The sequence below is a fragment of the Chiloscyllium plagiosum genome, unplaced genomic scaffold, assembly GCF_037043375.1.
Source record: "Chiloscyllium plagiosum isolate Xiang-an unplaced genomic scaffold, Cpla_swu_hap1 HiC_scaffold_34, whole genome shotgun sequence".
Lineage (NCBI taxonomy): Eukaryota > Metazoa > Chordata > Chondrichthyes > Orectolobiformes > Hemiscylliidae > Chiloscyllium > Chiloscyllium plagiosum.
This window is the reverse complement of record NW_028270172.1, coordinates 18,292,869-18,305,345: the sequence shown is the minus strand read 5'-3', so window position 1 is coordinate 18,305,345 and position 12,477 is coordinate 18,292,869. Positions and strand designations below refer to the sequence as shown.

At 43.2% G+C, this 12,477-nt stretch overlaps 1 protein-coding gene across 4 annotated transcripts in view; it reads left to right on the top strand.

Annotated features, from left to right (window-relative positions):
* The window catches only part of tert (telomerase reverse transcriptase), a 63,158-nt gene extending 50,681 nt beyond the window's left edge, over window positions 1–12,477 (top strand). For 2 of the 4 annotated variants that reach the window (XM_087978529.1, XM_043719416.2), the window contains 2 exons: window positions 6,581–6,694; window positions 7,943–12,477. In XM_087978529.1, the coding sequence (XP_087834655.1) occupies window positions 6,581–6,684 (104 nt within the window). In that variant the 3' untranslated portion in view covers window positions 6,685–6,694; window positions 7,943–12,477. The remainder of the gene's footprint in view (window positions 1–6,580; window positions 6,695–7,942) is intronic. The other 2 variants (XR_015752830.1, XR_015752831.1) reach the window with 2 other exon arrangements.

Genomic DNA, 12,477 nt, shown 5'->3' with positions numbered 1-12,477 from the left:
ACGTACAGTGTCAATGGTTTCTATAATGGCTCTTCTGGGTAGGTAGGTCACCAGATGAGTTTGACTGGTTCACGAGGGTGGTTCAGTACCACCTTCTAGATGACATCTGATGATGGGCACAAAATGCTGGCCCACAGAAGGATTAAAAAGTATTGATGTATCTAATGAAACCCAACCTATTGTGTTTGTAGAGAAGTTGCTATCTCAACCTTTAATCCAGTCTGTTGTACGCATATTGAGACTGAAGAGAGAAAGTGAGGACTGCAGATGCTGGAGATCAGAGTTGAGAGTGTATTGCTGGAAAAGCACAGCAGGTCAGGCAGTATCCAAGGAGCAGGAGAATCGACGTTTCAGGCATAAGGCCTTCATCAGGAAGTTGCTAACTCAACTCTTAATCCAGTCTGTTGTTCGTGTATTGAGACTGATGTTTACTTATCATTAGAATTAAATGCTCTGTTTCGACTGACAATTAAGCTTCATTTTGCTGCATTTAATTCAGTAAAGATGTTTGTGAGTTTACTTACTGAGGAAGTGAGATAGCACCTAATTTCCTTTTTTGTGACATCAGTTGAGTTAAACATTTCTCTGTGTACTTCCTTCTCCAATAACAAGTGCGGTCTCAATACAGGGCTGGAAATTTCCACAAATTAACTGGCTGAAAACCTCCAGCAAGCCTTCATCTTACAATGAAGCATTGTATGCTCTTCCTTGCTGTCTCCATCCTTTTGTTTGTTTCTCTGTCCTAACTACATATTTAACTTCTTCATCAAACTGGCAAATTTGTTTTCCAGTTTTGATCATGCATTTTATTTCTTTTTTTTAGGATTTATTACCTTTTTTCTTTGTTCTTTGAGGGGGCTAGCTATGAAGAGAGGTTGAGTAGTTTAGGATTATTTTCATTAGAAAGATGGAGGTTGAGAGGGGATCTGATTGAGGTCTACAAAACCATGAGAGGTATAGACAGGGAGGAGAAAGTGAGGATTGCAGATGCTGGAGCTCAGAGTCGAGAGGGTGGTGCTGGAAAAACACACCAGGTCAGGCAGTATCTGAGGAGCCGGAGAATCAACGTTTCGGGCATAAGCCCTTCATCAGGAGAGACAGGGTGGATAGCAAGAAACTTTTTCCCAGAGTGGGGGACTCAATTACTAGATGGCATGAGTTTAAGGTGAGAGGGGAAAGGTTTAGGGGAGATATGCGTGGAAGGTTCTTTATGCAGAGTGGTGGGTGCCTGGAATGCGTTGCCAGCGGAGGTGGTAGAGGCGGGCATGATAGCGTCTTTTAAGATGTATTTAGACAGATACATGAATGGGCAGGGAGCAGAGGGATACAGATCCTTAGGAAATAGGTGACCTGTTTAGATAGAGAATCTGAATCAGCGCAGGCCTGGAGGGCCAAAGGACCTGTTCTTGTGTTGTAATTTTCTTTGTTCAAAAGTTAACGCTGAGAGATGTTTAAGAAGTTCTATCTTTGCAGCGATCAGTAACCTTGAAAATGTATGTTGCAGTGCCTTCCTACAGTGCTGCTGCTGCTGCTTAAAAGAGGATAGAGTGAGCAACATTTGGAGCCAGCCTTTTACACCACACATGGTACACTCTTACAGTTTCTACATCACATCGGGAGTCCTGGGTTGGTTAGCTTAGTTGGCTGGATGGCTGCTTTGCGATGCAGAGTGACAGCTACAGTGTCAGTTCAATTCCTACACCCACTGAGGTCATATGAAGACCCCACCTTGTCAACTTTGCCCCTAAATGAGCCGTGGTGACCCTCAGGTTAAACTGCCAACAGTCATCTCTCTCTCTCTAATGAGAATGCAATCCTCTGGGACTGTCATGACTTTATTGTGCACAGTGTTGGTCTTATTTAAGAGAGGGTGTAAATGCACAGGAAGTAGTTCAGAGAAGGTTCACTAGATGAATGCCTGGGTTGTTCTTTTGAGGAGCGGTTGGACAGGCTAGGTTTAGATCCACTGGACAGTAGTCGGTACTGCAGATGCTTGGGATTAGAGTTAAGATTAGAGTGGTGCTGGAAAAGCACAACAGGTCAGGCAGCATTCGAGGAGCAGGAAAATCGACGTTTCGGGCAAAAGCCCTTCATCAGGAATCATTCCTGATGAAGGCCTTTTGCCTGAAATGTTCATTTTCCTGCCCCTCGGATGCTGCCTGACCTGCTGTGCTTTTCCAGCACCACTCTAATCTAGATCCACTGGAGTTTAGCAGATGAAGAGATGACATGATTGAAACAAATAAGATCCTGAGACACCTTAACTGGGTGGGCGTGGAGAGGATGCTTCCTTTTCCCAAACTGTTCTGGAAAAATCTGGAACTAGGGGCCACTGCTTAAATATCAGGGGTTGCCCATTTAGGACAAAGATGAGATGAGGAACAATATTTTATCTCTGAGAGTCATGAGTCTTTGGAACTCTTTTTATTGTCCTGAAAAGGTGGTGCAAGCAGTGTCCTTGAATATTTTTGAGAGGGTTGCTAAGCAAGGGGGTGAAAGGTGGGTATACAGGACCAGGAGGAGGTAGGTATACAGAATTGAGGAACAGGGTGCATGACCTAATCCAGTTCTGTGTTTGATTGTTGTCTCTATGCACACGTATGTAATATGCCATGATTAATGGATGCAGGTGGCATCTGTTTTTACTGAAGAGACAGTCACATTATGCAGTGTCTGTGATCTATACTTAGGGATGGCACAGTGATTAGCACTGCAGCCTCACAGTATCAGGGACCCGGGTTCAATTCCAGCCTGAGGCGGCAGTCTGTGTAGAGTTTGTACTGCATGGGTTTCCTGCCTGAGTCCAAAGATCTGCAGGTTAGGTAGATTGGCCACGTTAAATTGTCCTGTAGTGTGCAGGGATATACAGGCCAGGTTGGAAATGCAGGGTTACAGGAACAGGGTAGGAGGGTGGGTCTGGGTGGGATGCTCTTTGGAGGGTCGGTGTGGTCTTTGAGTGCCAAATAGCCTATTTCCACACTGTGGGGATTCTGTTCTATTCCTGTGGGTTCTTAACAGTTTCTAATGGTTGCACGAGGTGGACAGTCTAACTCTCTAAAACTGGCTGCTTTCCGTGGATAATTATATGTGAAGAATTGGACACAGTTGGGTAAAGTAGTAGCAAGCTCAGTGACAGAAGGCAAAGGGGAATGCTCAATGGATTTTTTTTGTGGCCTGGCATCTGCTCCCAATGGATTCTGTCGGGCTCAATGCTCAGTCCCTGGGTTTTCGTGGTCAGTCAAGGATTTAGACTTGAATGTAGGCGACACGATTGAGACCATTTGAGGCATGATACCAAATATGAACAGTGTGGTCACTGGTGCCAAAGACAGCTGTACACCACAAGTAAAGATCAGAGCAGCTGGTCAGGAACATAGCAAGAGGACAATTCTGAACACTTTGGGCAGGACAAGCAAGGCAAGTGAGTACACAAGAAATGTAATTCAGTGCAGCAAAGGAACAGGCCCACCAAGCCTGTGCTGATTCTAATCCTTATTTAGACCCATTACATACTGCCCATGTGTGGTTTCTATCCCTTTGTTCACCTCCCATTCATGTGTCAATCAAAATATACGTTAAATGTTGTTAACGTGCCTGTTTCCACCACCTCTATTGGCAGTGTGTCCCAGAGCACCCACCATCCTCTGGGTGAAACATTTTCCTTGCACCTTTCCCTTAAACCTTCCCCCTCTCACCTTGAACCTGTGCCCTCCTGTAGTTCACCTTTCCACCCTGGGAAAAAGCCTCTGACAATCCACCCTATCTATGCCTCTCACAGTTTTGTAGACCTCTTTCAGGTCACCCCTGAGCCTTCACCTTTCCAGTAAAAACAATCCAGGTTTATCAAACCTCTCCTCATAACTAAAACCCTCCAGACCAGGCAACATCCTGGTAAACCACCTCACCTTCTACGTCCTTCTGATAATGTAGCGACCAGAACTACATGCAATATTCCAAATGTGGCCTAACTAAGGTTTTGTACAGCTGTAACATAACTTGTCAACTTTTATATTTGATGACCCAGCCGTTGAAGCCAAGCATGCTGTATGCCTTCTTGACCACCTTATCCAACCACAGTAGGATTCAGGGAAGTATTGACAGATAGAGGGACTTTGGGTACGCATCCACATATCGCCAAAGGTGGTAGGACAAAAGAGTGAAGTGATTTCCCGAGACTGGGAGGTGATACTGGAGCTAGTTTAACAAAAAAATTAAGCCAGTGTTGGAGAGTTGCAAGCAGTCCTGGTCTCCACATTACAAGAAGGATGTGATCCTACTAAGAGAGGGTGCAGAGGAAACTTCCAAGAATGTTGCCAATAGTAGAGAACACGAGCTAGAAAGAAAGTTTGGACAGTCTGGGATTGCTGTCTTCAAAACAAAAGAAACCGAGGGGAGAGTTAATTGAAGCATAAAATCAGATGAGTGTGTGTATAGGATGGACCTATTTCAGTCAGCACACAGGCCACTGCCCAGGAAGCAAAGCTTGAAAGGAATAAACAGAAAGTTGGGGGAGGGTTAGAAATATTTAGACTCGGAGGGTAGTGGGTGTCTGAAATTCAGTAACTGAAAAGGTGGTAGATTGTCATTTCAAAAGTAGGTGCAGCTGAAGTACTCTAACCAAGCAGAGCTGGAGAATGGAATGGGCCTGAATTGCCCTGTTTTTGGCTGGAGTGAGAGATGATGGGTTGAACAGCTTCTGTGTGCTCTGTAAAGTTCTGGGTTTTTTTCTCTTACAATTTATCACTGGTCGTCACCACTCTCCCAGGAGTACATCCCCAAGGCTGCCTCGAATTCTGACACTGTGGCTGGAATCTGACATCCGGAGGCAGTCACCGCTGGCATTTACCCAGCGGCGGCATTTCTGCTGGCACCCCTCCCCCGCTGTTGGGCCATTTGTGCCCCTTGAGACATAAGACCACTCTTCACTTGGGGATGGGCAATGCACATTTTGTCATGGCTTGTAAGGGTGGGGGGTAAAGAGAAGGAGCTGTTAACTCCCAGCCAATAAAACAACGCAGTCATAAACCAAGAGAGTTGATACTGCACTGAGGACAAATTTCATATTTCATCAGAGCCTCGGTGTGGCTTTGGGTGTGCCTATTACTGGGAAGAGTAGCACAAGCTTAAAAATTCTCTTTTGGGCAAATGGGTAAAGTGCGAAAGTAATATCCATACCCAGTTACCTCCTTTCACATAGCCCCTCTGGTAGATTTGTTGTTAGTGAAATTAAAATATTTTGTTATTCTCGATACTGTACTTCCTACCTCAAGATAGACATTGTAATGACCGTCATTCGCTACCATTCTTCTGGAGTGTGGTTCCTAATATTCCCACCTTAAAGAAGCTCCAGTTAAAGGTACGCAGATTTGACTTTTTCATTCACATGTTAGCCTGACCAGAACAGTTGTGTGTCAATAAAGTCGGCATAGTCTTACCAGACCGTAGGGTTGCTCTCTCAGTAGAAAGAGACAGCAGGTGGTGGTTTGACCTGACAGACACTGTGTCTCAGGTGAGGGGAGAGATTGAGAAGGAGAATCCTTCATGGTAGCCATCGCGGGAAATGAACCCCCATACTGTTGGTGTCACTCTGTATCACGAACCAATTGTCTAGCCGACTGAGCTAAACCAACCCACCACCCCAACGTGAAAAGGGAATCAAAAACATTAGAAGAATAGTGAGAGATAGGGTGGAGCCAATTGCAGCCCTGCACATGAAAGCAGTGGTGTGACCGAGGTACAAAGTGAGGAGTTTGCATCTAGAGAAGTGGACATTATCGAAGAGGAGTTGTTGGATATTGGATAGGCTAAAAATTGATAAAGCAGATGTTGTAGACAGGCTAGGTTATATCACGTTGATACCAGTACAGGTGCCATAGGAAGTAAAGATTCACATTGTGGAGTTAGATTTGGGGAGGATTGGCGAATTGTAGATGCTACATCCTTGTTCAGGAAGGATTTTAAGGATAAGTCCTGCTCCTGGAGGTCACTTAGTTTAATGAAAGTGGTGGGGAGACTTTGAGAAACAATAATTCAGGACAGAATTAAGAGCCACGTGGATGAGTGTTGATGAATTTAAAGAATGCCAGTGTGATTTTCTTTTAAAGGGGAATGATATTTAATTAATCCGATTGAGATTTCTGACCAGGCAAGAGGGAGGCTTAATGCGGATGATGTGGGTGAATTTTCGTAAGGGGTTTGGTGAAGCTGCATGTCAGGAATATCAGAATGTCCGAAAGGTTGAATTCTGTAGAAGGCAAAGAACAGCGTGAATATGAAGTTTCCCAGACTAGAGGAACGTGCGCATTGGTATTCCTCAAAGGTCCAGCACAGGTACTCAGATCATGGCTGTTCTTGTTCCATCTCAATGACTACAATCGAATATACAAGGACATTGTAAGGATTACCAGATGGCATAAAGCTTGGAAGAGTGAGCTGTGAGGAGATTAGTATTACGCTCCAGACCAAGGTGAAATGGGCAGACAAATGACAGATGCCATTTAGTCAAGGGTGTTGCAAAGTGATGCATTTTGATGGGGGTTGGGACAGAAGCATATTTTAAATGTCTTGTTTTCACTTTAAGGCAGGGCTAAGTTGCAGCAAATTCTACCTCCCAACACAGTCCAGCTGCTGCAGTCTATAACCCACCCAGCTCTTCATCAAGATTTTGCAGCCATCTTGGATTGAAGCGAAACTGGTAAACAGCATCAGAATGTTCATTTGTCTCTAATTTGAGTGGTAAAGCCACAGAGTTTAGCAGCTTTAGCCCTGCATGCCTGCATTAGCTCTTGGCAAAAGTTGTACAATTAGTCACACTCCCTTGTTCCAGCTCTCACTTGCTCCCTCTGAGTGTATATCCAATTTCCTTCTGAAACATTCATATTGAGTGTTTTTCAGGCGCATTCTAATTATTTAAATATGATACAACTCTTCATACTTCTAGTTCTCTAACAAATGAAACAAACTCTGTGTTCACTATAAATAACTCCACCACTGCAAACATTGGATCATAATTTACTCTGTCATAACCTTTCATCGTTTAAACACCTCCTATTAAAATCTCCATAGACTTTTCTTTGCTTGAGAAAGACAATGTCTTAGCATCTTCTCTCTTCCCAAAACTTTGATATTTTTCTGAAAAGTGGTGCCCAGATTTGGACACAGCTGACACCTAATTTTTAAAAAAGTATTTTATAACATCCCTGCTTTTGACCTCAATATTTCTGTTTATAAAGTCAAGAATCCCATTTTTAAAAGTTTATTACTTTCCATGTGTGATATGGCTGTCCCCTGGCAAGGCTGGTATTTGTTACCCATTCCTAATTATCCTTGAATGGAGTAGTTTGTTAGGTCATTTCACAGAGTAGTTAAAAGTCTACCACATTGCTTTGGGCCTGGAGTCACGTGTAGGCCAGACCAGGAGAGGACGGCAGATTTCCTTCCCTAAAGAGCATTAGTGAACCAGATGGGCTTTAATAACAATCAGTGGTAATGTCATAGTCGCCAACACTCATTTTTTATTCCTTTTTTGCTTCCCTATATTTCCCCAATACATTGCAACCACACTTTTTCATTTCCAATCCTCCACTTCCTTGAGCCAATGTCCCTTTTGTTGTCACTGTATTGTAAGCCATGTGGTGATTCATACCTCCAGCTGACCAACGGGATTTAGCATGCTCCATCTTTTTAACGCCCATTGGCTCCTAATCCATCCTGCTCCATCCAGTGATTTTCCCTCCACTGTCTGATCCCGCTAATTTCTGACCCACTGTTTCTTCCCTTTGTATCTCCCAGTCCTCTATGCATCTGATGCTCCTCTCCAATATGCTTTGCATTAGAAAGCAACAAAAATTGCTCGACTGACATGTTGCTGAAGTGTTGATTCATGAAATACGCACTTACTTTTTCAATACTTCATACCCCTTTTTCTCATTCCCATTACTAGGAAATACTGGCATATGGAAATGCTGAAAGTGGAAATACTGGAAGAAGTCAACCAAAAAATTGAACTGTTATAACTAATATCTCGACAGTAACTTTAGCAGTTTATACGCTGTTATCTGGATCCCAAGATCACCAGAAGAGACTCTCCCATCATCCGTATTTTAAAATTTGCATTGTACTCATTGATTTTTGTTTTCCCTCATAACATTGGTAAGTGGTGACATTTGCAGAAAAATATCAATGTTACAAGCTTATCAGTAAAGAAAACATGTAACCTACTTTTCTATTCATTCATAGAATTTGGGCATCACGTTCCAAGCCAGCATTTATTGCCCATTCCTAATTGCCCAGAGTGCAGTTAAGTGTCAACCACATTATTATGTATCTGGGGTCACTTATAGACCAAATAAGGATTGCAGTTTCCTTCCCGAGAGGGCATTAATGAGCCAAATAGATTTTTCCTGAGAACTAACTCATGATCATCATTAAACTCCTAATTGCAGATATTTTTTGATTTCAAATTCCACCATCTACCTTGGCAGGACTTGAACCCAGGTCCCCAGAACATTACCAGCATCTCTGGGTTATCACTCCTACGATAATACCACTAGGCTGTTGCCTCCCCTTTTGTGGTTAGTTTGCTCACAGTCATTAGGGGTTAACTTCCATTTAGTCAGCCAAGCTTGAGCGGGCCAAATGGCTGGATTTCAATAAATTGGCATCAGACAAAAAGCACATCTCGTGGCATTACAGAGCAATGCCCTTTGGAATACATGTCAGCAGTTTGTAAAAGCATTACTGATGGATCTTCCACCACCTTCCTTATTAAAGCATGGCAGCATTCCAGTGAATGCCAGGTTAGCTGATAACAAATATAGATACAGCCTGAACTCGCCTCTCTTATACAAGGCCTTAACCAATGGCACTTGAGTTGTTTATCTTTGTTTTGAACGTGCATGAGGTATGTTTACAGAGAGGTTGCCCTCCTAGGCCACCATAGTATAGCTGAGTTACAGGGGCGTGACCAGTAAATAGTGTAACCAATGTTTGCCATTGCCATCGGTTACGCACCCCCAGAGTCCAGCAGAAGGAAGAAAGAACTTTTAGTAAATTTAACACTGCTTTCTTTCCTTTTTGGAATATGGATGAGTTATTTTGGGAATAATCATAGCTCTGGGTTGAACCTCAGTTAATGATTTGGGTAACCTTTTCAATTGTGTCACAGTCTTTAAAGTCATCCACTGAGATATTGACATTTATTACTTGACAATGATAACAGTTACCAGTACGAAAGGTTAAGAGCAAAACAGTCACCGGCATAAACAGCAGTTGGTCGTTGATCAGTTTTGAAGATAAAGTCGAAGAATTGATAGCACTCTGTGTGAGAGAAAGTGTGGTGCTCCTGGATTTCAGCTGTAGAGTGAGAGTACCATGCACTTTGTGGGTGAAAATGTCACGATTACTGTCCTCAAACACTGGTGGAAATGTGTGACCTTTACCAGTAATTGGCGGTCACAAAAGGTCACACAACTCTGTATGAGATATATAGTGAATGAGCACTACACTTTTGAAACTTTCCCACATCACATTAACCCAGAATTCTTTGTCAACTTCAACTGTGGGAAGTAAATTGTCATCGCTGGTAAAATTTGATTAGTTCCCACAATCAGGTTGTCTTCAAAGCCTTTTTCTGATGAAACAGACTTTACAGGTCTTGATAAATTTGATGTATTTTCTTCTCATGAAACCAGAAATTAAATGGGATTGTGACCATTGCTTTATCTTGTAATTTCCATGTTATTGTACAGAAATAAAAATTGCTGGAAAAGCTCAGCAGGTCTGGCAGCATCTGTGGAGAGAAATCAGAGGTAACGTTTCGGGTCGAGTGACCCCAATTTCTCTCTGCTGATGCTGCCAGACCAACTGAGCTTTTCCAACAGTTTCTATTTTTGTGTCTGATTTACAGCATCCACAGTTCTTTTAATTTTTATTCCATATTGATATATATCACCTGTAATGTTGGAAAATGTCCCATCATTCCCACAGGAGGGAATTGAATAGCTCAATGGAGAAGGAGCTATTGGCAAGAGTGAGAGAGGTATGCAGTAAGGGAGGAAAGAAAAACAAATTGAAGTATTGAATTGAAGGTTCTATCATGGATGAATAATTTTACACGTTTATCACTTCATTTGACTCTTTGGGTTCACTTGCATTTTGAAGTCAGTTTACCACCTGTATTTGTTTTACTCACTTGTGGGATGTGGGTGTTGCTGGCTGAGCCATTATTTATTGCCCTTCCCCTTGAGAAGGTGTTCATGAACTACCTTCATGAACTACTCAACACGTAATGTAGTCTGACCCACAATGACATGAGGGAGGGAATTCCAGGATTTTGACCAAGTGGCAGTGGGGGAATGGCGATATATTTCCAAGCCAGGTTGGTGAATGGCTTGGAGGGGAATCTGCAGGTGATGGTTTTCCCATGAACCTGCTGCCCTTGTCTTTCTTGATGGAAGTGGTCATGGGTTTGGAAGATGCTGTCTAAGGATCTTTGGTGAATTTCCTCCATGCATCTTGTAGCAGTGGAGGAAGTGGATGCTTGTGGATATGGTGCTAATCAAGCGGGCTGCTTTGTCCTGGATGATGTCAAGCTTTTTGAATGTTGTGGGAGCTGATCCCATCCAGGCAAGTGGGGAGTATTCCATCATATACCTGACTTGTTCGTTGTAGGTGGTGGGCAGACTTTGGGCAGTGAGTTACTCATTGCAGGATTTCTTGTCTCTAATTGCACTTATAGCCACTAAATGATATGGCTGGTCCAGTTCAGTTTCTGGTCAGTGGTAATTCCTAGGGTGTTGATAATGGGGGATTCATTGATGGTTACGCCGCTGAAGGGTCGGGTACGTTTTGGCACTGCCCTTTTGGCGCCGATCATTTGGCCCCACCGTTTTGGCTCTAAACTGTTTTGACGCTCATTACTTTGGCGCTGAGCTGTTTTGGCGCCAATTCGGAATAAAAAAATGTCTTGTTTGGTTAAAGAAGAGAGGATGACTAACGACCCGATGTAATTTTCTCAACTAGCAAGAGTTGATAGTCAAAGCTGTAATGACCCGCTGTAGATTCAAATCTCGTTTTGTAATCATTTTCTCATTTAACAATTGTTAATACTCATCTACTGCCTTGATACTTAAGCCCTTCCATCTTCACATTGGAAAGCTGTAATACAATTTTCTTTCTATTTTCTTGTAGAGCCTATACCAGAAATTGCTAAAAACAAGAGAGACAAACCAAACTTTTCACACGATGGTTATCTGTATGTGTTTGATAAATGTAGCAAATTGTCGAAATTCGTTTTAAGAATTAGATTTATTTCTTACAATGCAATAAAAACAAATTTCTTACGGGCTCTACAAGACTTTTTTTATTCTGAATTGGCACCAAAACAGCTCAGCGCCAAAGTAATGAGCACCAAAATAGTTTAGAGCCAAAACGGCAGGGCCAAATGATCAGCGCCAAAAGGGTGGGGCCAAATAGTCCCATTCCAGCCACTGAATATCATGGGGTGAAAGACTGTTTCTCATTGGAAATGGTCATTTGAGTGGGATTTGTGTGGCACAAATGTTACTTATCACTTTTCAGCCCAAGCCTGGACATTGTCCTGGTCTTTCTGCATTTGAATATGAACTGTTTCAGTACTTGAGGAGTCGCGAATTGTGCTGAACACTGTGCAGTCGTTGGCGAACAGCCCCACTTCTGACCTTATGATGCAAGGAAGGTCATTGATGAAGCAGCTGAAGATGATCAGGCCAAGACACTAACTTGAGGACCTCCTGCAGAGATGTCCTGGAGCTGAGATGACTGACCTCCAACAACCACGGTCATCTTCCTGTGTGCTGGGTATGGCTCCAACTAGCAGAGAGTTTGCCCCCGATACCCATTGATTCCAGTTTTGCCAGGGCTCCTTAATACCACAATTGATCAAATGCAACCTTTTTGTCATGGGCTATCACTCTGACCTCATCTTTAGAATTCCGCTCTTTTGTCCATGTTTGAATCAAGGCTGTAATGAGGTCAGCAGCTGAGTGGCCCTGGCGGAACCCAAACTGGATGTCACTGAGCAGGTGCTGCTTGATAGCACTGTTGATGACACCTTCCATCACTTTACTGATATTGAGAGTAGACTGATGGGGTGGTAATTAGCTGGGTTGGATTTGTCCTGCTTTTTGTGTACAGGACATAACTGGGCAATCTTCCACATTATGGGGTAGGTGCCAGTGTTATAACTACTGAAACAGCACAACCGAGGGTGTGGCAAGTTCTGGAGCACATGTCTTCAGTACTGTTGCTGGAGTGTTGTCAGATTCCATAGCCTTTGCAGTGTCTCCAACCATTTATTGATATCACGTGGAGTGAATCAAATGGGCTGAAAACAGGCCCCTAAGATACTGGGTTGAGAGTGTGTTGCTGGAAAAGCACAGCAGGTCAGGCAGCATCCGAGGAGCAGGAAAATTGACATTTCGGGCTGGAGCCCTTCAT